The sequence below is a fragment of the Pristis pectinata genome, chromosome 11, assembly GCF_009764475.1.
Source record: "Pristis pectinata isolate sPriPec2 chromosome 11, sPriPec2.1.pri, whole genome shotgun sequence".
Lineage (NCBI taxonomy): Eukaryota > Metazoa > Chordata > Chondrichthyes > Rhinopristiformes > Pristidae > Pristis > Pristis pectinata.
This window is the reverse complement of record NC_067415.1, coordinates 87,605,688-87,630,662: the sequence shown is the minus strand read 5'-3', so window position 1 is coordinate 87,630,662 and position 24,975 is coordinate 87,605,688. Positions and strand designations below refer to the sequence as shown.

At 44.2% G+C, this 24,975-nt stretch overlaps 1 protein-coding gene across 1 annotated transcript in view; it reads right to left on the bottom strand.

Annotated features, from left to right (window-relative positions):
* The window catches only part of LOC127575777 (rho guanine nucleotide exchange factor 7-like), a 73,598-nt gene that overhangs the window by 39,251 nt on the left and 9,372 nt on the right, over positions 1-24,975 (bottom strand). The window contains 4 exon segments of the mRNA XM_052025857.1: positions 5,579-5,667; positions 12,888-13,089; positions 14,355-14,488; positions 21,942-22,026. Coding sequence (XP_051881817.1) covers positions 5,579-5,667; positions 12,888-13,089; positions 14,355-14,488; positions 21,942-22,026 — 510 coding nt within the window.

The window sequence follows — 24,975 nt, the reverse complement described above, 5'->3', positions numbered from 1 at the left end:
AGCACCTTAAACCTATGTCCTCTTGTGGCCACCAATTCAGCCCTGGGGAAAAGCCTCTATCTACCTTATCAATACCTCTCATCATCTTTTACACCTCAATCAGGTCCCCCCCTCATCCTCTGTCTCTCCAAGGAGAAAAGGCTGAGTTCCCTCAAGCTGCTTTCATAAGGCATGCTCTGCATTCCAGGCAGCATCCTTGAAAATCTCCTCTGCACCCTCTCTATGGCTTCCACATCTTTCCTGTAGTGAGGTGACCAGAACTGAGCACAATTCTCCAAGTAGGGTCTGACCAGGGACCTATATAGCTGCAACAATACCTCACGGCTCCTAAATTCAATTCCCTGATTGATGAAGGACCTCACTTGCATTTCTTCCTATCTAGTGCACTGCATTCAGTGCTCACACTGGGGTCTTAACAGAGCCCAACATAAGCCTGAGGAACAGCACCTCATCTCCTGTCTGGCACATTGCAATCTTCCAAATTCGATATCAAATTCAACAGCTTCAGGTAACTTGCTTTCTGTGTCAGAACTGGCCAGTTTTGCTGTAGGTCATCTAACTATAATATTGGCTCAGGTTTCTTCACTAATGCAGACTGACTTGCTGGACATTTCCTACATCCCTGCATTTCACAGGATTTATATCCCTTGCTTTGTGTTTTCTCTCTCTCCTACTTTCTTCATTAACCTATCAACCAGACATCTTCACCTTAGCAACCCTGGCCTCCCCTATCAGAAATATTCCCTTTGTCCTATCCATCCCTCCTCTCTGCAACTTTAAATTGTTTTGTCTCGTTCCCAGTTCTGGTTTGAAAGATTGAAGCAAGACCAGTGAGGGTCAGACATTGGCAGTGCGATGGGAGTGTGTGAGGGGAGGCAAAACAACATATTTCACGATGCATGTCAGTGATGATAAACCTGATTCTGATTCATAACCTCATGTACTACAGGGATGGCAAGGGAGTTCGACCATTTGACTTCGCAGCTGCAAGAGAGGCAACTGAGTTGTAAGTAGCAACAAAGGGATATTTCTGTAAATTAAAAGGAAGAATATTTAGATAACAGTAGATTCCTGAGCAAAATTTATAATCCAGTTTAAAGAGAGTTCTTTAAGAGCTTAATGCAAGGGTAATTCACAGTAGTCCCAGTTGTGAGGTAGGAAATCCCACACACAGCATCTTCACAGTGAACAGATAATCAGAGCCACGGAATCACTTAATGCCCACCAGACTGAGCCTCAGGTTAAACCCTGTCTGAAGAGATAGCACTTCCCCATGAACCTTGGTTCTGTAAGAGCGCCAGGCTAGATTCTCCTCAATTCCAATACCGAAGGCAATGATATTACCCAGTGACATCCAGTGGATTTGCTGAGAGTCATTCCAAGGCCCCTCATCTTCCAGACATAAAGCAGATTGGAGGGAGGGGCAGAGTGGGAAGTAGATCACCAAGGACAACCATGGCCTTCCCATCATGCCTTAGCTCTCCCTCCCCCATGTCCGAGGTGAGGCAGGGCCCAGGAACCCATTCTCCTCCTGAGGCTCAAGGAGCACACACCACAGATTTACCAAAGCTACCCGCTTGCTGGTGAAGAACCAGCACAAGCCCAGAGAGGTGACCAGTTGGGAACATGTTATGCCAAGATGGAAGGCACCAAGTTTAATAGCCATTCCTACTGTCAGGTATCCTGGCCTTCCAGCCACAGCTAGCTCTCTGCTGTCTCTGGACACAGGGCCAATGAAAGTCTAGACCGGCCCTGGGTGCAAACAGATGGACCAGACCTGGAAATCAGCCATGCTGACGTCCAGCAGAGCAGACACTGGGCACACGTGATACATTCTGGTCTTGGGAGAGGTGGATAAGATGATCCCACTGCCGCCCCCCCGCAGCGCGACCCACCCTCAGTCCCACACCCCACAGCGCGACCCTCCCTCAGTCCCACACCCCACAGCGCGACCCTCCCTCAGTACTGTCCCTCCTGCAGTGCGACCCTCCCTCAGTCCCACACCGTGACACACCCTCAGTATTGCCTCTCCCACAGCGGGACCCACCCTCAGTACTGCCCCTCCCACAGCGCGACCCTCCCTCAGTACCGCCCCTCCCAGTGTGACCCTCCCTCAGTACCACCCCTCCCACAATGTGACCCTCCCTCAGTCCCGCGCCCCACAGCGTGACACACCCTGTATTGCCCCTCCCACAGCTCGAACCTCCCTCAGTACCGCCCCTCCCAGTGACCCTCCCTCAGTACTGCCCCTCCCACAGTATGACCCTCCCTCAGTACCGCCCCTCCCACAGTGTGAACCTCCCTCAGTACTGCCCCTCCCAGTGTGAACCTCCCTTAGTAATGCCCCTCCCACAGGGTGATGCTCCCTCAGTAATGCCCGTCTGTGCCAACCTAGAATTTTATGTTCAGGTTTCTGGAACGGAGTTCGAGCCCAGAGCTCCAATCTCTGAATGTTGACTGCCATCCACTGAGCCACAACTGCAATATCTTTTCCTTCCTGTTCAATGGTTTTTAGCAATTTATGTGAACTAATTCCCTTTGCTTTTGCCACACTAAAAGTGTGTCACACCAAGGAGCGTCAGGGCACCATGAGATCAGGATGTCCCAAGGGACGGCATGCTGCTGCAGGCACTGGGAATCACCGTGCCCAACCACTTGATGTGACAGACTGTGGTCCAGCTGCTTTTTCCTTAGCTATTGTTCTTCAGGCTGTACACAGCATCAATTATGTGTAACAGCTGTGTGCCCACTTGGGAGAGAGCTGAACAGGCCATCTCTAACAACCCATGAAAACTATCACTATAGCAACCAGGTCACTTTTACCACAGTAATCTACTGACAGAACAAGCACTCGATGGCATGCACTACCCTCCACAAGCAAACCAAATAATATCAACTGTCCCCTCAATCTCCAATTCCTTAGTACAGGAAGATTTTATTGAAAAATACTCCAGATCACAGTACTTTTGTGTACCCCGACCTTCTCATTCCAGCTCGTACCCTCATCCTTTCCAGTCCTGATGAATGGTCTCGACCCAAAACATTGACTGTTTATTTCTCTCCGTAGATGCTGCCTGACCCGCTGAGTTCCTCAACATTTTGTGTGTTGCTCCAGATTCCAGCATCTGCAGAATCTCGTGTCTCTGTAGTGCTCTGGCACCTTTGCGTTAGTAACCAACTTTACTATTTAGCTTTCTAGGGTATCAACAGCAAACATTCCGCCCTCCAATTGGAGACAGGCTGCTCTGAAAAGTCAAATTCTCCCATCGCAGGCTGAGAACAGAATACTGGCCCTCTCAGCCCCTAACAGTGAAATGGACTGAAAACCAATAGATAAAGAGCTCCATCTCCCTCTATGCTGCAAGCTTTCAAATCTCTTCAATAAATCTGGTCAGTTTAGTTTCTGTAGATTATTTCCAGCACTTTGATTTCAGATTTCCATTATCTGCAATTTTTTCCTCTTTAGTTTCCATAGAGTTGCAGTGACAAAAGATACAGCTATTTGAAATTAATGGTTCTCCCAAAACAATCCCTACCATCCCTGTTGGGATCCCTGCAATTCTCCAATCCTAGCACCTAATTATCACAGATTTCCATTTCTGGTGACCTTGCCTTTAAGCTGCCCAAGCTCTGGAACTCACTTCCCAAAACTCTTCTTTCTTCTGCTCCTTTAAGGCAATCTTTAAAACCTGTCTTAATGATCAAATTTTTCATCAGCTGCTCTGATATCTCCTCCTGCAGCTTGGTGTCAAGCTTTGTCCAAAGACACTGCTCTGAAAAGCCTTGGGAAGATTTAATTAGCTAATTGAAAATGCAAGTTTTTGATTATTATTTCATTCCGTTGCTAAGAGGAACTTTTAAGAATGTTTCTGAAGCCTATAATATCTTTTTGATAGACACAAGTGTTTTCTGCGGGAAAGACAGATTGACAATCCCAATCATGAGAAGCGTGCTTTAATTCGACCCTATGTAATTAACAAGATACTGATAGTTTTTATCACGAATGCACTGATGCATATGCGGTTTGCTAACAATACACTTTCTGTTCACGTTTCTAGCAAACAAATCAACGATGGTTTCTTTACTTAAAATTCAGGGAGTAAAGACAGTGTTTTATCTGTTTCTCAGCTGTAAAACCAGACCTGAAATTACTTTTTTTGTTTTACAGCCTTTATTATTCCAGAGACTTGAAAACAACTGGTCTTTTCACTCAATCAGCATCTCAGTATTAACTTTAAAATATTCACTGATTTATAAACTGCACACACTTCAAATAAATTAGAATGGTTTACTTACATTTTTAATCCCCTCTAGTTCCTTATCTTCACTTCACCAAACTTTTGCCACTTTACAAGGTTTATTCTATATTAAATAATCTAGCTCTTTGTTTGAAATTTCTTTCACACGCTTGCTGTTATAAGCGGTTAAGAAATTCTGATATTCTCTAGTACTTGTTGAAATTTTAAACTACCAATGAAACATTTACTTTTCTGCATTTTTTTGCTGTCAGATCATAGAACCTGTATGCAGGAAATCACATTCTATTATACTGGCAATTTTTAAATGAAATGAAACATTTTCAGGTTAAATATTTCAGAGTGCGTGGTATTAATTTTTTTAAGGTGATGTTTGTTCTCTGAGCATTAAAACATGTCTTGTGTAAGGGTCCTTTGGCCTTCAATATCTCTCCATCCCTTCATGCTTAACATGTCTTTGTTGGGCACTTTAACGAATCAACAAGGAAGATTCCTTCATCACATAAGAGTTTCCAAATCAATCTAATTAAAGACTGAAATTTCACAATTCCATTTGTCTGATTCTTTTGACACATCATCTCCCCACAAGCCTGGTCCTGTCAGCTAACTGATAGGTTTTCTGAATTTAGCCCAGTGAGCTTACAATTAGGTTGACAGAAGAAATAGCGACCACCGATTACATGCAGGGCCATTACTGGGGTTTAACTTAAACCATCAGGTGATCCCAAACTTACTGCCAGTAAACCAGTGGGACCATCTGTCTAACTGGATCTCCAACCCATACCAAAGGTTCTGGGAGAAGTGCTGCAACTACCTGACCTTACCGAGCATGAGAGGCTCTCCAGTTAGCCAGAGCAAAACATTTCGCAGCCAGACGTGATTCACGGAATCTGTGTATTACACTAATATAATAGTTCACATAAACAGCATGTAAAAGTAAAGCTTGAACACAAATGTCTTCAAAAGCTGAAATTATTGATTTTTTTCTTATAAACCATATTCCCAAACAGAGTTTGCCCAAATTAATCAGGAAAATTCTTGCCTGCTGCTTAAGCAACTCATTTTGCTTGGTACCTTTTCTGATCAAAAATGACCACAAGGACTTGACAAGAGTTCGAGGACTCTGTTGTTTCAGCAAACCTCATTTTGCAGCTTCAACCACTGTACAGCTGCAGCCCCAGAGACACTAACACACAATTCAATCTTGTGCACCAAACTAAAACACGATGTGAGCTTCTAAAATGGCTCATCACGTTGAAATGACAAAATTATTTTGCAGGAAGCATCAGTCAAATCCAACTCAAAGAGAGAGTCTTACTCACCACATTGTAGTAGCTCTTACTAATTGGAGGAGTTTCAAATCCTTTGGGTGAACTTTTCAAAGTTGCTGACTTTGGAGAGGCTGGTTTTTCTACAGAATGAACCAATTGGCAAGTTTTTAAATCATGAAATTCACCATAGCGTTCATCACACAACATCAACAGGTGTCTGTAAAATAAGTTCCCCAAATAATCCCTAAATCCTACGTACATCATCATTCTTCGAAGACAAAATATATGGTGAACAACACATTACTATTTATACTGCACCAATGTTAACACAATAGCAGATAAAATGAACATCTAAATATCTACACTGGATCAATGAGATGGCAGGTTGGAGATGGGCCAGTCAGAACCAGTGAAGACCACGATAATGATCTTTGCCAGAGATTAATGCCTGAAGTGGGAAAAGGAGCAAAGGTGGGTAGTGGGGCAGACATTGTAAGGCGACAGAAATATTCTCACCTCAACAGTTTCACAGCCAAGCAAGCCTCATCCTCAAGGTTCCTAAGGAGGGCCCTAATCTTCAGTGGGGGAGAAAGGAGGATGAGCTTGTAGCTAAAGAAGCCACTGCTTCACACCATCCAATTGTCTCACAATATGTTCCCACAGAAAGCAAAGGTGACAAGTACCCTGTCGATCTGATCCTTGGCATTAAGCTACACTATCAACTTGAGGACATGGAATGGAGCTCAGATTTGTCTGAAGACATCGACAGACATGGGCCAACACTCCCCAGTAAAACATTCCCCAGATCAAACAGGTAGAGAGGCTTTGGGGAAGGAGAAGCAGAATACAGGCTGTAAAAGTAGTAAGGTAGATGGACTGAAGTGTGTTTACTTAAATGCAAGAAGTGTCAGGAATAAGGGGGATGAACTGAGGGCTTGGATAAGTATGGGGGACTATGATATCGTGGCTATTACTGAGACGTGGCTGACGTCAGGAGAGGAATGGATATTGAATATTCCTGGTTTTCAGTGTTTTAAGAGGGATAGGGAAGGGGGGAGAAGAGGTGGAGGGGTGGCGATACTGGTCAGGGACACTGTTACGGCTGTGGAAAAGATGGATGTTGTAGAAGGATCATCTCTGGAGTCCGTATGGGTGGAGTTAAGGAACAAGAAAGGAGCAGTTACTCTACTAGGAGTATTCTATAGGCCCCCCGGTAGCAGTAGAGATATAGAGGAGCAGATTGGCAGGCAGTGTTTGGAGAGAAGCAGAAATAACAGGGTCGTTATAATGGGAGACTTCAACTTCCCAAATATGGACTGGAACCTGCTTAGTGCCAAAGGTTTAGATGGGACAGAATTTGTTAAATGTGTCCAGGAGGGATTCCTGACGCAGTATGTTGACAAGCCAACTAGACGGAATGCCATGTTAGATCTAGTTTTAGGAAATGAACCGGGACAGGTGAAGGATCTATTGGTGGGTGAGCATTTGGGGGACAGTGACCATTGCTCTATAACCTTTAAAATTGTCATGGACAGGGACAGGTGCAGAGAGGACAAGAGGTTTTTCAATTGGGGAAGGGCTAACTACGAGGCTATAAGGAGAGAACTTGGGAGTGTAAATTGGGATGTCCTTTTTGAAGGAAAGTGTACCATGGGGATGTGGTCGATATTCAGGGATCTTATGCAGGATGTTAGGGATAAATATGTCCCGGTGAGGCAGAGAAGGAATGGCAGGGTGAAGAAACCGTGGGTGACGAGAGAGGTGGAACGACTTGTTAGGGAGAAGAAGGTAGCATACATGAGGTATAAGCAGCAAGGTTCAGACAGGGCCCGTGAGGAATATAGGGTAGCGAGGAAGGAACTTAAGAAAGGGCTGAGGAGAGCTCGAAGGGGACATGAAAAGGCTTTGGCTAGTAGGGTTAAGGAAAATCCCAAGGCCTTTTTCAAGTATATGAAGGGTAGGAGGATGGCTAGGGTGAAGGTAGGTCCGATTAAGGACAAAGGTGGGAGAATTTGCCTGGAGGCGGCGGAAGTGGGAGAAGTTCTCAATGAGTACTTCTCTTCGCCATTCACCAGGGAGAGGGGTCTTGATGATGCAGAAGGGAGTGCTGGTAGGGGTAATGTTCTCGAGGTTGTTGATATCAAGAGAGAGGATGTGTTGAAGTTGTTAAATAATATTAAGACAGATAAATCTCCGGGGCCTGACAGGATTTTCCCCAGGCTGCTTCGAGAGGCTAGGGAGGAGATTGCTGAACCGCTGGTAAGGATCTTTGAGTCCTCGTTGTCTATGGGGGTGGTGCCGGAGGATTGGAGGATTGCGAATGTGGTCCCCTTGTTCAAAAAAGGTAATAGGGATAGGCCAGGGAATTATAGACCGGTGAGTCTCACGTCTGTGGTGGGTAAGCTGTTAGAAAGGATTCTAAGGGATAGGATTTATGAACACCCAGAGAATCATGGACTGATTAGGGACAGCCAGCATGGCTTTGTGAAGGGAAGATCTTGCCTCACAAGCCTGATAGAGTTCTTTGAGGAGGTGACCAGGAAGATTGATGAGGGCAGTGTGGTGGATGTGGTTTACATGGATTTTAGTAAGGCATTTGATAAGGTTCCTCATGGTAGGCTTCTTCAGAAGGTCAGAGGCCAAGGGATCCAAGGAAGCTTGGCTGTGTGGATTAGGAATTGGCTTGCATGTAGACAGCAGAGGGTTGTGGTGGAAGGAGTGCCCTCGGATTGGAAGGCAGTGACTAGTGGTGTCCCGCAGGGATCGGTTCTGGGACCTCTACTTTTTGAGATATTTATAGATGACTTAGATGAGGGGGTGGAGGGCTGGGTTAGTAAGTTTGCGGACGACACTAAGACAGGCGGTGTTGTGGATAGTGTGGAGGGCTGTCGGAGCTTACAGAGGGATATTGATAGGATGCAGAGCTGGGCTGACAAGTGGCAGATGGAGTTCAATCCGGAGAAGTGTGAGGTGGTACACTTTGGAAGGACAAACTCCAGGGCAGAGTACAGGGTAAATGGCAAGGTACTTGGCAGTGTGGAGGAGCAGAGGGATCTGGGGGTTCATATTCACAGTTCATTGAAAGTTGCCTCACAGGTGGAAAGAGCAGTTAAGAAGGCCAATGGGATGTTGGCTTTCATAAGTCGCGGGATTGAGTTTAAGAGCCGCGAGGTTATGATGCAGCTTTACAAAACTCTAGTTAGGCCACATTTAGAGTACTGTGTTCAGTTCTGGTCGCCTCATTATAGGAAGGATGTGGAGGCATTGGAGAGGGCGCAGAGGAGATTTACCAGGATGCTGCCTGGATTGGAGGGTATTGAATATGAGGAGAGGCTTAAGGTGCTAGGGCTTTATTCACTGGAAAGGAGGAGGATGAGAGGAGACATGATAGAGGTATATAAAATATTGAGAGGAATAGATAGAGTAGACAGTCAGCGCCTCCTTCCCAGGGCACCAATGCTCAAGACGAGAGGTCATGGCTTTAAGGTTATGGGTGGGAGGTTCAGGGGAGATGTCAGAGGGAGGTTTTTCACCCAGAGAGTGGTTGGTGCATGGAATGCACTGCCTAGGGTGGTGGTGGAGGCAGATACATTGAACAGGTTCAAGAGCTTGTTGGATAGGCATATGGAGGAACGTGAGATAGAGGGATATGCGGGAGGAAGGGGTTAGGTAGTGTGAGGGTGGTCTGATGGACGGCACAACACAGTGGGCCGAAGGGCCTGTTTTGTGCTGTATGGTTCTATGGTTCTTGTGATAATAATACAATGTTCAACTCTTTCCACAGCAGGTGCTGCAGTTACAGCCAGGATTTGTTGCAAACCAGCTTTGCTGCTGCCCCTGCACTGTGCCAATTGTTGGATGGTGAGCAGATGCACAGCTGACAATCTGGCTGTGACTCCAGCATATCCCCTGACTGAGATCTGGACTTCACTGATTTGTCAATATAATCCAGAATCCTAAAGGCCTTCCTTACTGCTGCCTGCATAATGGAGGATCACAGATAGAGTAGGTAGTTACTCACTGTGGAAAGAGAAACAAAATTAACATTTCAGGTTGAAGATCCTTGATCAGAACTGAGTAAGTGAGAAAGGCTAGTTTTAGGTTGGAGAGAGGGTGGGGGAAGGATGGAGAGGACGAAGGGGAACATCTCTGGTTGGGTGAGGCCAGATTTACCACAGTGACAAACTGTTGAAGACATCTGGCTGATGGGGGTAGGGGTGGGTGGTTGGGGTGGAGGGGTCGGGGGTAGGGAGGGAGAGAGAGCGAGTGACGGAACAACAAAGGAACATGCAAAAGCTGTGAAATGCAGCACTATAGAAAATGCCCAGATGCCTGGCAGATCATGCTGTGCCAGTGGAGAGAGAAAAACTGAGTTAATATTACCAATGGATGACTTACAGTAGAACTGGCCAATTCTGACAAAGATAATAAGTTACCGGAAGTTATTGAATTGGACATCCATTCCAGAAGGCTGTAACATGCCCAGTTGGGAGACAAATTGCTCTTCTTCAAGCTTAAATTGTCTTTTTTATTATAGGCACCAACACACGTAGGTCAGAATGGGAGTGGGATGGAGAATTAAAGCGACAGGCAGCTGGAAAATAGAGGGTTGCACCTATGGACCACATTGTAGTCTCCCAACATGCATTTGGTTTCTTCACTGTAAAGGACACCACATAGTGAACACTGCTTCACCTGGCAGGAATGTCTGGATCCCTGGATGGTAGGAAGGGAAAAGATGAAAGGACAGATGTGGCATGTCCTGTGGTTACTTGGGAAAGTGCCACAGGGAGGGTAGTAGCAGTGGAGATGGATGAGTAACTTGAGTCACAAAGGAAACAGCCCTTCCAAAAGCTGAAAGGAAAGGAGATAATGCATCTGGTGATGGAATCTTATTAAAAGGTAACAGAAATTGCAAAGGATGATCTACTGAATGTAGAGGCTGGTGGGATGGAAGGTGAGGATCAGGGCAGTCCATGTTTACTCTGGCAGGAGAGGGGGTGAGAGTAGACGTGTGGAAAACAGATGTTGTAATGTGGTCCTGGCTCTGTCAAGTATGGAGAAGCCATGTTGCAGGAAGAAGCAAGGCACTTCAGAGTCACCCTGTCACTGAAGCAGATTCAACAGAGACAGACAAACCAGGAGAATGAAAGGCGTCCTTACAGGAGGCAGGATGGGAAGATAGCTGTGGAAGTTTAGTGTAGAAATTGAAGCAAACTGAAACATTCTAGTTCCATACAATTTCAGACAACAGTGCCAATAGTCAGCAATGTACTAGAAAAACTGAGGTGGAGGGGAGGCCTGAGCAGGATGAAAGGAGGACGGTTCCACACAGCCCACAGAAAAGGGGTGCAGCTTGGACCCAGGCAAGTTCCCTTTAGATTTAAAGAAATGTGCAGCATGGAAACAACTTCAGGTAACTCACATTCTCTGTTTGTATCAGAACTGGCCATGCCAGCATTTTTGCCCACCTACTGTACACTAATCTCATTTGCCTGTACTAGGATGATGTCTTTCCCTATTTAAGAGTTCATCTAAATGTCTGTTAAGTGTAATGACTGTATCTAATTCCAACACCTTCTCTGGCAGCGAGTACCAGATATCAATCGCTGTGTCAAAAAAGAACCCTCTCCTCAAATCCCTTTTAAAATTCCTGTCATCTTAAACCAAAAAACTTGTCGATCTACCCTATTTAAGCCTCTCATAATTTTATGTACCTCCATCAGAATACCTATCAGCTCCTTCGTTCCAGGGACAAGCCCAGCCAATTCAATCTCTCGCCATAACTAATGTCCTCCAATCCAGGCAACATCCTGGTGAATCTCCTCTGCACCCTCTCCAGCACAGCAACATCCTTCCTGTAGTGTGGTGACCACAACTGCATGCACTACTCCGGTGCATTGTAAAGTTGCAACTTAACTTCCCAAGTTTTATATTCTATGTCCCAATGCATGAAGGCAAGCATGCTGTATGCATTCCTCGCCACCCTATCCACCTGTGTTGCCACTTTCAGGAAATTATAGACAAATCCCAAGATCCCTCTGCTCATCAACATTCCTCAGCCCCCTACCATTTACTGTACATGTCCTACCTGTTTGACTTCCCAAAGTGAATTACCTCACATTTCATCTGGAGGGAGTGAGTGGAGGTGACAAAAAATTTGTTAAATGTGAGAACAACTGCTCATTCTCAAGGGTCCAAACACAGGTTGGATGACCATCACGGAGAGCACCTGTGTTCAGTCACAGTAGCACCCGAGTTTTCAGCTTTAATTCTCCATCCTACTCCAACCAGTCTGTATTCTCCTGTGGTTATAATGAAGTACAATGCAAGCTTGAAGAACAGAACTTCATCTCCCATCTGTGCAAATTGCAGCCTTCCAGAATCAATATTGAATTTAACAACTTCTGGAAACTTGCTTTTGTTGTTTTTAAATCAGACCTGCCAGTTCTGCTGTAGTCCATCCATATGTAATACCGACTTAGTTCTTCTCTCTCCATTAGCGCATCCAGCCAAGCGTTTTATACAGCTCTGCATTTCATAGTGTTTATATGTCTGGTTATTTCTGTCCTCTCTCCCCAACTTCCCTTGTTAACCAACCAACCAAAAGTCTCCATCAACACCATGGTAACTGGCCTCATCCTATCATAGATAATTTCCTATCTATCCCTCCCCACACTCTCTGCATCTTACAATTAACTTGTTTTCTCATTTTGCCAGTTCTGATGAACGTTCATCAGCCTGAAATTATAACTATTTCTCTCTCCACATATGCTGCCTGACCTGTATGTTCTACTATTTTGTGTCTCTGTTCATGCTTCCAGCACCTGCAATTCTGAGAATTTGTGTTATACTCTGCTTTAGGTTTTATCATTTGGCATCCCTCACTGCTCAGAGCCAGTGAAACCAGTTCTGAAGTAGCAGATGGTGACATGGAGGATCTCTCTAGTTGAATGCCAATGGCCCATCAACATTCATTCTACCACGAGGTAGTCCCCTTTTGTCTTCAGAACACACAAGAATTGCCCCATGTAGCAGCTTTACAAATAATATTTTAGACTTTAAAAAAAATTAATTTTTCCATGTGTGGGTATCAGTGGCATCCCTAAATGTCTGTGAGACGGTAGAGGTGAGCCCCCTTCTGGAACTGTGCAACCTACTAAAGGAGCCACTAACACCTGAGACTCTCAACTGTGCTCAGATGTGACCAGACAGTTGCATCAAACTACTACTGGAAAGCCCACCAACACCATCTCATCCTAGCTGACAAAGGTATGTTGCAGTATCATTATTCTGTGTGCTTTTTCAATAAGTCCTGTAATAACTTCACAAATACTTTTCTTTCAACTCATCAACTTACCATTCAGTTTTATTTCTCTCACGTAATTGCTGGGAAACCATCCGTTTCTGCCATTGAGTGTTCCCTCCCACCAGCCCCCTTCTTCAATTCTGGTCACGTGGATGATATCGCCCTTGGTAAAGCAGAGTTCATCCTCATTGGTCTGATAGAAATTGAACTTTGCTTTCACCACCATGTGATGGTTGCTGTTATCTGACATGTCCTTTCAAACAAAAAGAAATAATTCAAATCAGAAATCACTTTTTCATTGGGATATTTGTAATAAATGTCAAGACAAATCCTTATAAATGTTGCACATTGTGGCTAATTCTGGCCTCAACATTTTATGAAAGATGTCAAGGTGTAGGTGGTGTAGAGATTTACTGTAATTGCGTATCAGCGACATGGAGAAACAGGAGAAGCCAGGATTATTGTTCTTCAAGCAGAGATTTAATAATGATTCAGAGAATGAAGGGACTTGATAGAGTAGATATGGAGAAATCATTTTCATTCACAGCCAGGTCAATGGCCAAAGATGGGCAATAGGCAGATGCCTTTCTCATTAAATGGATTAAGAATTTTGAAAGTCTGACACACACTACCTGAAAGGGAAGTGCAAACAAGTTTCAGATTGACGTTCGCTAAAGAGAATTGGCAAATGAATTAGTAAACAACCGAGTCCCATTTTCAGTAATTTATGGTTTTCACAACTTCACTAGTTTTTCTCTACACCACATAAGTGGAGATGGATACAATTACAACGTTTAAATGGCATTTAGAAAGGGATGTGGATAGAAAAGGTTGGGGGATATGGGCCAAACACAGGCAAATGGGACTAGCTCAAGTAGGTGTCTTGGTCAGCATGGACGAGTTGGGCTAAAGGGCCTGTTTCTGTGCTGTTTAACTCCTTGAATGTTGGCCTTGACCCTGGGCAATCTCTGCTTCATCACCGCAGCACCTGTTTTCACCATGCTGTCCTTTCATGGCCCTTGCTTTTGTGGGAGCCTGGTGTTCCTCTGCTCTGGGGCCTTCAGACATGAAAGGCTATGGGCCAAGTCCCTCAGACACCAAAGTCTTTGACAACTCCAATCAACTTCAAGGGAACAAACTATTCAGACACAGAACAGAGCTCTCAGCCTCCATGGAGCTCTGCCCCCACTATCTAAGGATTCAAAAGTGGTCAAACCGGAGTGTAATCAGGAGAATTCCTTACTGGGAAACTGAGGTGGGCCCCAGAGGCAACAGTGGGTACTTTACAAAGCTGGGATCCCATCACAAGATGCCAATCCCTGGAACCACACCCTGTACTCAATGTGACATCAATGAAGCCATCTGCCCACTGGAGATCCAATCAGAAAGATCTCCCTCTGACTTTCTCTGCAGTCATTTCCTCCAGATTATATTTCCGTAACCTCTGCTCTTCCGTCCTGCCCACAGCCTTTCCCCATCCCCAAACCCCAAAATATCAAACATTCAACTTTCACTCACTAAACTTCGATACTTTCCAGGAAAATTTTTAGAAGGTCTTCCAAGTGACAAGTGGGCTCCAGCGAGAGAATCAGCTGACTTTATTTGATGGGATTGGTGACGTGCACATACCGAGTCACTTCCAACACCAATATCTGCAGAAGACAAGTCCATTAGTTGCACACAATTTGAATAAACATTTGTATATTGTACATGGAGAGTTAGGGCTGTGTAGGAGAGAAGGGTTAGATTGATCATGGAGTAGGTGTTTATATAGGTTAGCACAACATTGTGGGCCAAAGAGTCCATATTGTGCTGTTCTGTTCTATGTTCTATTTAAAAATAATTGGTTTTAACTGTTTCTCAATACACACTATTTTAGCAGTAAGGTCAAACAGTATACATTTGCCACTTTCTCAACACATTCTAAAAGATGTCCTAGATCTGACACTTGCCACTTTCTCAACACATTCTAAAAGATGTCCTAGATCTGACACTTGCACAGAAGGCTTAGACTCAAGGACAATGATTCATAATAATGAAGCTACTACTTAAAAGAATGTCAACCTGTCTGCTCATGTGTAACCTGTCTGTTCACGCAAACAGCACCACAAGACTACTCGCCTCCTCCAGGAGAAGCCCGTATTGGGCATCCTGAAGTTTCAATCTCCCACTGCCAGTTGTGCCTTCATCTGCCTGGGCTCCTAACTCTGGAACCCCCAGCTCTGTCACTCCCTCCCCTAAACCCTCTACCTCACTTTCCCTCTAAAGCACTCAGTAAAACCTATGTTATTCCTGTTGCAGTAATTATGTGGCTCAGTGCCAAATTTGTGGGGTTATACTTCAGCAAGGCAACTCTAAGGCAGTTCACTTTTTTCATATGCAATATACATAGACAGAAGTTGTTGCTGGTCAGTATTTGCTGGTCCCCTCAGTGACAGAGCCCAAGAGATAACGTCCACTGCACAGGAAGGTTCTCAGCCCATCAGTGCTGCAGTCGCCAGGATGCAGCAGCTGCTCTCCCCATACTCGTTTCAATCCCTTCACTTCAACAGCAAAACAAAACCTGTGATGCTGGATTTCCTGCAAACACTTGGCTGCTTTCGACTATAGTTGCCATGGAGATAGAGATTCGAACAAAAATCCAGACTCTAAAATCAGAGAAAGAAATCTTGCATGTCTGAAATCCAGTCACTACCCGAGAATCCTACCATCCATCTACTGAATGATGTCCATCCTATGCCAGGACAAACACATGACTCAAAGGTATTTTGCAAATTCCAACCCAAGATCAGCCAGAACCTCTCTTGACAAATAATCGGCAGCCAATGAAGCCACTTTAACCCTCGAGAGTGCCCTGGATACTTGGATAATGACTGAAGTGTGCCTTAAGGTCTTCTCCCCACCTTAAACAGCCCAAAAAAGCTGTCAATCACAGCTTTGAAATTCCCAAGTGATGCCCAGCCTCAGCATGTCTTTTGAGAAGAGATGCAAGGAGAGGAACCAGGGTTCCAGATTTCCGCTGCCCTTTGTGCAACATGCTTCTTGATGCCACCTCTGAATGGCTCAATTCTGATTTTAGAGCTATAAAAACTCTTTCCTAAACTCTACCAAGGAAAATAGTTCCAGAATGCTATTAATGGAGTATATCAAAGCTCTGTGGCAAACACATAATGATCCCAATTTATTCCCAAGAGATTTTTAAATCAGGGGCCCATGAACTAGCCATGCTGCAAGCAGACATTCGCCACAGTTCAAGCTACACTTAACTCCCTAGTCAACCACAAGTGACCTGTTCACAAGGAAGTCTGGTCAGTATGAAGTGTCACGGGACACTTAAGAGTTGATAAATTCCCATGGCTGGATGAGATTTACCGCAAGTTGCTATGAGAAAGGAAGAGATAGCTGGGGCCTTGACAGAGATTTTTGCATCTCTGCTAGCCGCAGACAAGGTGCCAGAAGACTGGAGGACAGCTCATGTTGCTCCTTTGTTTAAGAAAGGCAGCAGGGATTAGCCAGGTAACTACAGTCCTGTGAGCCTTACATCAGCTGTGGGATTTTCTCAAATAACTTCCATAGGGATAGGATTTATGTACATTTGGAAAGGCAGGGGCTGATCAGCAATGGTCAGCATGGCTTTGTGTGGTGGAAATCTGGCCTCACTAATTTGGTTGAGTTTTTTTTGAGGAGGTAATTAGAAGATTGATGAAGGCAGGGTGGTAAATATTGTCTTTATGGACTTCAATCAGACATTTAACAAGGTCTCACATGGTAGGCTGGTCCAGAAGGTTAAGGCACATGCGATCCAAAACTGGCTTGGTGACAGGAGAGAGAGGGTAGTGGTGTAAGGATGCTTTTCTGATCAGAATTCCGTGACTAGTGGTGTACCACAGTGCTGGGACCCTTGTTGTTTGTGATTACATAAATGACTTGCAGGTGACTGTACATAGAACAGCACAGGAACAGGCCCTTCAGCCCACAATGTCTATCCCAACAACGATGCCAGTCTATAATTCCATCTACCTGCATACAGTCTATATCCCTCCACTCCCTGCCTGTCCTTGTATCTGTCTAAATGCCTCTCAAATGTTACCATACCTGCTTCCACCCTTCCCCTGGTAACACATTCCAGGCACCTACCACTATGTAAAAAACTTGCATCATAAATCTCCTTCAAACTTTCCCCCTCTCGCTTTAGAGCTATGCCCTCTAGTACTTGACATTTCCACCCCGGAAAAATGACTGCCTATCCTAGCTATGCCTCTCATAATTTTGTAAACTTCTGTCAGGTCACCCCTCAGCCTCTGACACTCCAGAGAAAACAATCAAAATTTGTCCAACCTCTCCTTATAGGTAATGCTCTCTAATCCAGGTAACATCCTGATGAACCTTTCGGCACCCTCTCCAAAACCTCCATATCCTTCCTCTAATGGGGCAATCAAAACTGCACACAGTACTCCGAATGCAACCTAACCAAAGTTTATACAGCTTCAACGTGACTTCCCGGCTTTTATGCTCAACATCCTGACCAATGAAGGCAAGTATGCTACGTGCCTTCTTTAATACCCCATCCACTTGTGTTGCCACTTTTAGGGAGCTACTGACAGGCACCCCAAGATCCCTCTGTACATCAATGCCAAGGGTCCTGCCATTACTGTATATCATCCTCCTGCATTTGACCTTCCAAAGTGCAACACCCCACACTTGTCCAGATTAAATTCCATCTCCCATTTCTCTGTCCACATTTCCAACTGGTCTGTATACTGATGAATCCTCCCTCACTATCCATAACCCTGCCAATTTTCATGTCGTCTGCAAACTTACTAATCAGCCTACCTACAATTCCTTCTAAATCATTTATATGTATCACAAACAACAGATGTAGGAGGTATGATTAGCAAACGTGGATGATGCAAAAGTTAGTAGCATCATGGATAACGAGGAAGGTAGTCCAAGCCTACATTAGGATATCAATTGGGTGGAAAGTTGGGCAGAGCAGTGGCAGATGGAATTGAATCGTGACATGTGCAAGATGCATTTTGGGAAGTCAAATAGGAGTAGGGCATATACAGTAAATGGTTGGGCACTAAGAAGTGTTGGTGAACAAAAGGAATTTTGAGGTTCAAGTGCATAGTTCCCCAAAAGTGGCAACACAGGTCAAAAAGTCAGCAATGGATGTGGTGAGCCAAAGGGCCTGGCTGTGTTTTATATAACTATGACATTCTATGAGTGGAGCCAGGGAAGCATCTAGATCCAGCAGCAGGCCATAGGGTGACACAGGAGTCTAAGGCAAAGGGTCAGCCTTAGCAACACAGCTGCAGATGCCTTCCCAATCTCCATTACATGCAACTGGGTGAGCCAGCTTTCCATTAGAGGGGAATCAATACATTATTTGGGGCCTTTGACAAGAAATCTGATATATCAAGTTTTTGTTTTAAACTGTAGAATTTCAAGTGCATGGGAATCAACTTAAGCAACTCCACTGCCAGAGTTCACCTTCATGAAACAGTTTAACGTGAAGGAAGTGAAATTATACATTGTACAGATATAGAAAAAAAATCATTCAGTTAAGGTAGTCCACACACACTGGTCCATAACCATCCAGAAAAGCAATTCCTCATTTCTGCACCAGACTGTCTGTTCAGTGTTTGCAGTTCCAGACTGCAGTGTGTTTATTTATACATGGATTGCTGCTCGGAACTCTTCCAGAAATTTAACTGCATGCCAAAGTGGTTCGGGTTTCATAAACCTGAAATCCAATTTACTGCGCTTGGCCAAGGTAACAGACATGAGTGTTGTTCAAATGTAAGGATGAGCTGTGTTTGCTCTCAAACTTTTAAGTGTTAACTTCCTGCACACTTTACTGAACGTGCATTGACCAGGATTGATCTGATCAACCACGTAGTCATCAGACAGTCATGCCCAATATTGGGAAACTACAGCACAGAAAATTGGAGTGAACCCTCGTAACATTGTTCTGCTGCTACTTTTTATTTTCCTGGGATCGAGGATAACTAACTTCCACTCCAATGAGGCCAATATGAGAATGCAGACTCTCCCACAGATGGGTGGATAATTTCTGAGGCGATGTGCTCCTTCCACTGCTTATGCAGAACATGTGTTTGCCCCTGATGCATGGTCTCAAGGTTCTCAATAATATCCCAAACCCTCCTTGTCCACCATGGGCCAGAGTCAGGGGAATACTGCATCTCTCTAAGGTAGCTTTGACCATATCCTTGAATCTTTTCCTCTGTAATCTCTTCCCCTGACAGCTCATAATATTGTCTCTCTCAGGAATATGGTGCAGGGCATGCAAATAACATGGGTTTCCCAACACAGCTGAAACTACAAGTAACAATGACCTCAATATTGGGGCTGTTGGCCTGGGGGAGGACACTGACAATGGGTTCACTTACCCTTCCAGAGACTTGAGGACTTTTGTGGAGACAGTTTTGGTGGTATATTTCCTGTACCTTGACATGCCTGCTGTAGGTAGCCCAAAGAGTCAGAAGCATTGCTGCCTAGTAGATCACAAGTTTTCTGCCAGGTCTCAGGTCTTGATCTTTAAGCAGCCTTTCCCTCAATTGACTAAAGCCACATCAAGGGTGATGATGAAAATAATCAAAATCTGGTGCTAGGATTGGCTCTCAAGATGTGAGAAGTGGTCCAAATTTTCCAGGGTCTCACCATGAACTTTTATTGTTGGAGGGCAGCATGATTCAGCAGGGGCAGGTTGAGGACCTTTGTTTCTCAGATGTTGTGTCTAAGGCTCATCCTTTCACATGCCTTAATGAAGGAGTTGACTACAGCCTGAAGCTCAGCCTACAAGCTCAGGCAATTGCAAACGTCACCTGCTTGCTGTGGCTGTATGACTGAAGTTTGGGTGGCCTTCTTTCCGGAGTGCTGTCACACAGGTTGAACAGTTTTCCCTTAATTTTGAAAATTAATTCCAATCCTGCAAGAAGTTTGCTGAACACAAGGTGCAGTGAGAAAGATGATAAAAAAAACTTTGGGACAATGACACCCATCTTCAGTGAGACTGCCTCTGCTCTAGACTCTCAGTCCTGACATAGGGTTTTGACTCAGAACGTTGACAATTCCCACCCCACAGATGCTGTCTGAACCGCCCAAGTTCCTCCAGCAGATTGTTTATTGCCCATTGGTTAGTATCGTGGTTTGCTTGCATCAGGAAGCAAATGCAAAATTAAATGAATTTCTGTGGGCAGCCAAATTTGGGAAGGGTGTTCCACAGTCCTCCTGATTGATGGATCCAAAGGTGAGGTCAAAAACAGCCACATATGATGGCTAACGCTGCTCCCTACATTTGTGTTGTCGTGTTACTGAAGAGCTACTAATAAAGACTCTGCCTTTTGTGCTACATGCTTCATTTTAATTAACATTACAACAGGTAATGGTAGTTCAGCCCCTCAAGTCTGTTCCATTACTCATTTATATCATGGCCAATTGGAACTTAATCTTTTTCCACTCTGCACCCAAAACAAAAAAAATACTGAGTACTAAGTTTTTGAATTGATGCCCTAGCCATCAAAACACAGACTGCTCATTTGGTCCATTGTGTATTTGCTGGCCCTTTGTAAACACAGCTGTTTAATCTCAGATCTTTTCCCTCTGTAAATTCCTTAGCCTTGAGAATCAGTTTCTGAAACTTCCAGATCCACAACTTTCAGTGTAATGTATTCCCTTCATCACACCTCAAGATCCCTTCACTGCGGTTTTGAACCTACGACATGTTGTTATTGACCCATTCACTGGAGGAAATAGTTTATCAAATCCTATCTTCTTGAACCTGCTGACTCTCATCACTGAAGTTCTTCAACTCTGGTAAATCTCTTGTGTACATTTCCACTTTGCCTCAAACACAATAGCAAAGTTGCCCGCAATACTAGTTTAAAAAGGTTCTAGTACAATCTCTTCTACATATCTATTTATAAACCTATAATAAGCACGCTTTTTTTTAAAACCACTATCAACTTTCCCTGTCATCTTCAGGGATGCCTATTGACATCAAGGCTGTTCTGTTCAATTATGCTTTTCAATACTGAGGTAAATAATTAGAACTATCATTCCATATTGATCCTCCTAAAGTGCAGCTCTTCACTGTAGGTTGAACAGTTTCTCTGCGAAGAACTCTATCTGCTGTACTCGCATCCGAATTATTGCACATGGTCAGGTCGTTCTTTGCATCCAAGCTATTGAGCAACTTTGGGGAGCTGCTATATTTTTAAGAAACGCTACAGGTCATCAGTTTAAATTCTTAATTATCAACCCATCGTAGTTACCGAGGCCAAGGTGGGACAGGGAATCAGTGACCACGTCTGGCTTTGGGAATGAATTCATGGAGAACTTTGAAGCCCAAAAGACATTCAAGAGCACAAAAGCTGACCTTCCCCTGGTCAGAGATGAGGATCCTCCACATTCTACCTCCATTTGGACACAACTCACTCTCTCTACCTTCAGCCATCATTACACAACGTTTAAACTCCATTTCACCAAAACGTACCACTTGTCCTGTTCCCCTTGCATCTCACACTCCCAAAAGTGAGGAATAAAGAGCTGGAAGGGTTTTGGGAGAGAATTTGAGAGTGCACCCAAAGGGCTGTAAACACAACTAATGATGGGAGAGAGCTGCTTGGGTGACAGCCCTCACTTTACCAGGACAGAACACCTGCAAAACTACGTCATTAGCTACAAAACACTTCGGGCCATTCGGAAAGAGGTGAAGGGTACTATGTAAATATACGTATTGTATTCGGGGCACGAGGGATATGCAGAAGCATCACCGCTTGGAGCGAAAGGGGACTGATGAATATTTCTTACATAATAGGTGTAATTCCACTAAATCATACTACCAGAACAAAACACCCACAAGGAGCACAATTACCAAACACTGCTTGTGTACAAGGTTCCATCAGGAGTGCAGTTTGACAAATAACTCAATTTCACACTACCCATAACAAGTTCAATGATGCAAATCCAAAGGTCACTAATTCCACATCTAAGAAAATGTTACTACAGTTCATCTAATTTACTCACACACTGAGCCCAATACACTGGGAAACTAAGCCCTTCCCCAAACAGTCCTCTTACCTGCAGTTACTTTATTCAAAGTGACCAAGGAGCTAAGAATCTTGTTGAAGTTCTGTCCTTGATAAAGATCATTGGCATCAAAAGTCTGCAAGAAACAAAAAGGTATATCTGTAATTTCTTATTTACACATGAAGTCAGTGCTTCTGATGTGGAGCTTCTAGAGACAGAGCTCTTGCTTATCGAAAGCCAACAAGTCCAGAGATGTTTACAGCAATGAACCTCCCTGCACTTAAAAGAAAGGCTCCAATATATTCTTGAATGCAGCTAAATCTGTGAAGACTTGTTTTCATTCCTAACAGCAACCAATAAAAAGAGCATACACACACCTACCTCCAGCTTATTAATAAAAATGGAATTCCTGTCAATTCCACTGGACAAATTGTGCTTATTCCTCTGACTTACAGACCAGATAACAAAGTAACCTCAGTGCAGAATCACAGGACTTGCTGCCGATCGATACCGAATCTACAAAAGCAACCAAGAACTGAAAGTGCAAAGCTCTCGCTGCAAAAAAAATCTGGATGATGACAGGAATCTCTCACTCGGAGCATATCCCATTATTTCAGCTGATTGGAAGTTTAATCCTGGATATCTGTGCAATTTTAAAATATGTTAGACCACAAGCTAGATCAAAATGTTCTATTCTATAACACCCCTGGGGGAGAGAAAACGTGCAGAATTTTGAAAAGGAAGTTAATTTATGAATCATCTATTGCTGTTAGGCTCACCCAGCACTTTATATTGAAACAAGAATATTGCGGTAAAAGAAAGATTATCAGCCTTACCAAACTCTGCACACCACGGTGTTCAACATAGAATGTAAAGTGGCCTTGTATTGGTTCTAATCCCTGAATGTACTCCATGATGTCAGTGTAAACTATGCACACGAGGTGCCCGCCTTGAATTTGGAATTATGAGTACTTGCTGACTTTACATCATGTCTATCACCTGCCCACACTGCAAGATCTCACCAACTTGCAGCAGCTTGACAGAAGGTAGAAAACTCAGTACAATTTCTCCGAGCAGGGGAAGATTTTCCCAATTGTCACAGTCAATACACATTCCTCATTCTACATCCTTTAACCTGGTTCACCTGGTCATTATCACATAGCCCGTGGGATTGCACTGCTTGCAGACTGGCTGCTGCACTTCCATAGTTACAATGTTAACTGCATTTCAAAACATGCCATCGATCGTCAGCGCTTGGTGATGCCCAGGCATCCTGAAAGGTGTCGTGGATGTGCAATTTCTTTCTAACAGTGAGGGCACGTCTGCACCAAAAGATGGAGGGGGAGGTGGGGAAAGAGGAACACGTACCTGCACCCGGGGGGGTTTACGTACACTTGTACAACTGCAGGCGCACACATGTTCTTCCTCACATCTTGTGCACTCACTCTCAGAACCAAAAACATTCCTGTAGCCACAGCTGACTCCCTCCGGGGCAACTATGACCGCTAATTGCTCTCTTTTCTCCCACCGCACCCCCCCCCCCACTAAGTTCTCTTTAAATGTGGAGAAGGTTTCTGCCGCCAACACCACCCTTCCAGGTAGAGAGCTTCAGACCCTTGCCACTCACTGGAAATCACTGCCTGAATGGGTAGAAAAGGCAGAAATCCATGTCACATTTAAACATACCTGGCCCAGCACTTGAAGAAACATACTGCGCAGGGCTGTGGACCAAGAGTTGGGGAGTGCAATTACCCAGTCCATTTCCAGCCACCCTTCACCTCCCCACTAATCCCTCTACCATCCACACCACATCTATGCTGACTGGTTTGTGACCCGAGTGTGAAGGGAAATAGATTCATTCAACTCACTCCAAGCCCCTCAATTTTATGCAGTACAATCTCCAAAAGCAAGCAATCCTGGCTAATCAAACTCCTAGCTTATCAAACTTATCCTCATAGTTACAATTTCCTAGCTCCAGCAACGTTGTAAACTTCCTCAGCACCTTCTCCAATGCAATTATTTCTTTCCCGAAATGTAGTGACCTGAACTGTATGCAGTGCTCAAACTGCAGTCTAACTAGTGCCGGGAGGAGGAGGTTTGTCTTTTGCCTGTAAGTAACCCACAGGGTCCGTACTGGCTCCAAAAGGCTCATGCTTTAAGCTAAAGTATCATTGTTGCTCTGCCATTATCCCTCGAGATTAAACTATCAAAAGAGTGCTTCGGGTTTCGAAAGCATAGTCATGATAATTCTAACTGCTCCAATCTAGGAAACACAGCAGTCAAGTTGTGTTTTTGTAAACAAAAACAAATATTGTGAGTGAACTTGGTTCAAGTGTACACATTGGGCAGGATACTGCTCTCCCTCAGCAGTGAAATATTTTACATCCATCTGAGAAGGCAGTCAGACTTTGGTTTAACATCTCATTGGAAGGATGGACATCCAAGGGGAAATATTTCCTCACTACCTCCCCTCTGACAGTCAGCATCCCATCAGTCCTGCTCCATGAGCCCAGACTGGTGTCTGGAATAGGCCTTGAACCCACAACCTCCTAAGTTAGAATGAAGAGTGTTACCCACTGGGTTTGCTTGATATTTCACCCTGGATTGCTAACTTTCAGACTGCTAATTTTAATGGAATAGTGTTTGCTTCGATTCAATCCCTCTGCAACTTCCTTTCCTTCCATACAAGTGCCTGTAGATAGTTTTAACCTGTATGCACTGAGCTGTTAGCATGGCATCTTTTACCTTTCACACAAGGGCTATGAGTAAAAGTAGAATCTTACTATTAAAGCCAGATTTTTAAACCACACATGGCACATTTAGAATCCTACATACATCAGATCATGATTAACTTTCCTTTCTCACGAGGAAGACGAACCATTAAAGTTGGGAAAGAAAATGAATTGCGACATATAATCAAAGAATGACTTAGCACAGGAGGCTGCACTCTGTCAGCCACGTGCCGAATCTCTCAAACAGCCAATAAATTGGTTAATCCTGCTGCAATACGTTTTACTTTTTCCAGAATTTATCTGATTCCCTTTTGAAAGTTGCTGTTGAATCTGCTTCCATCACTCCTTCAGCA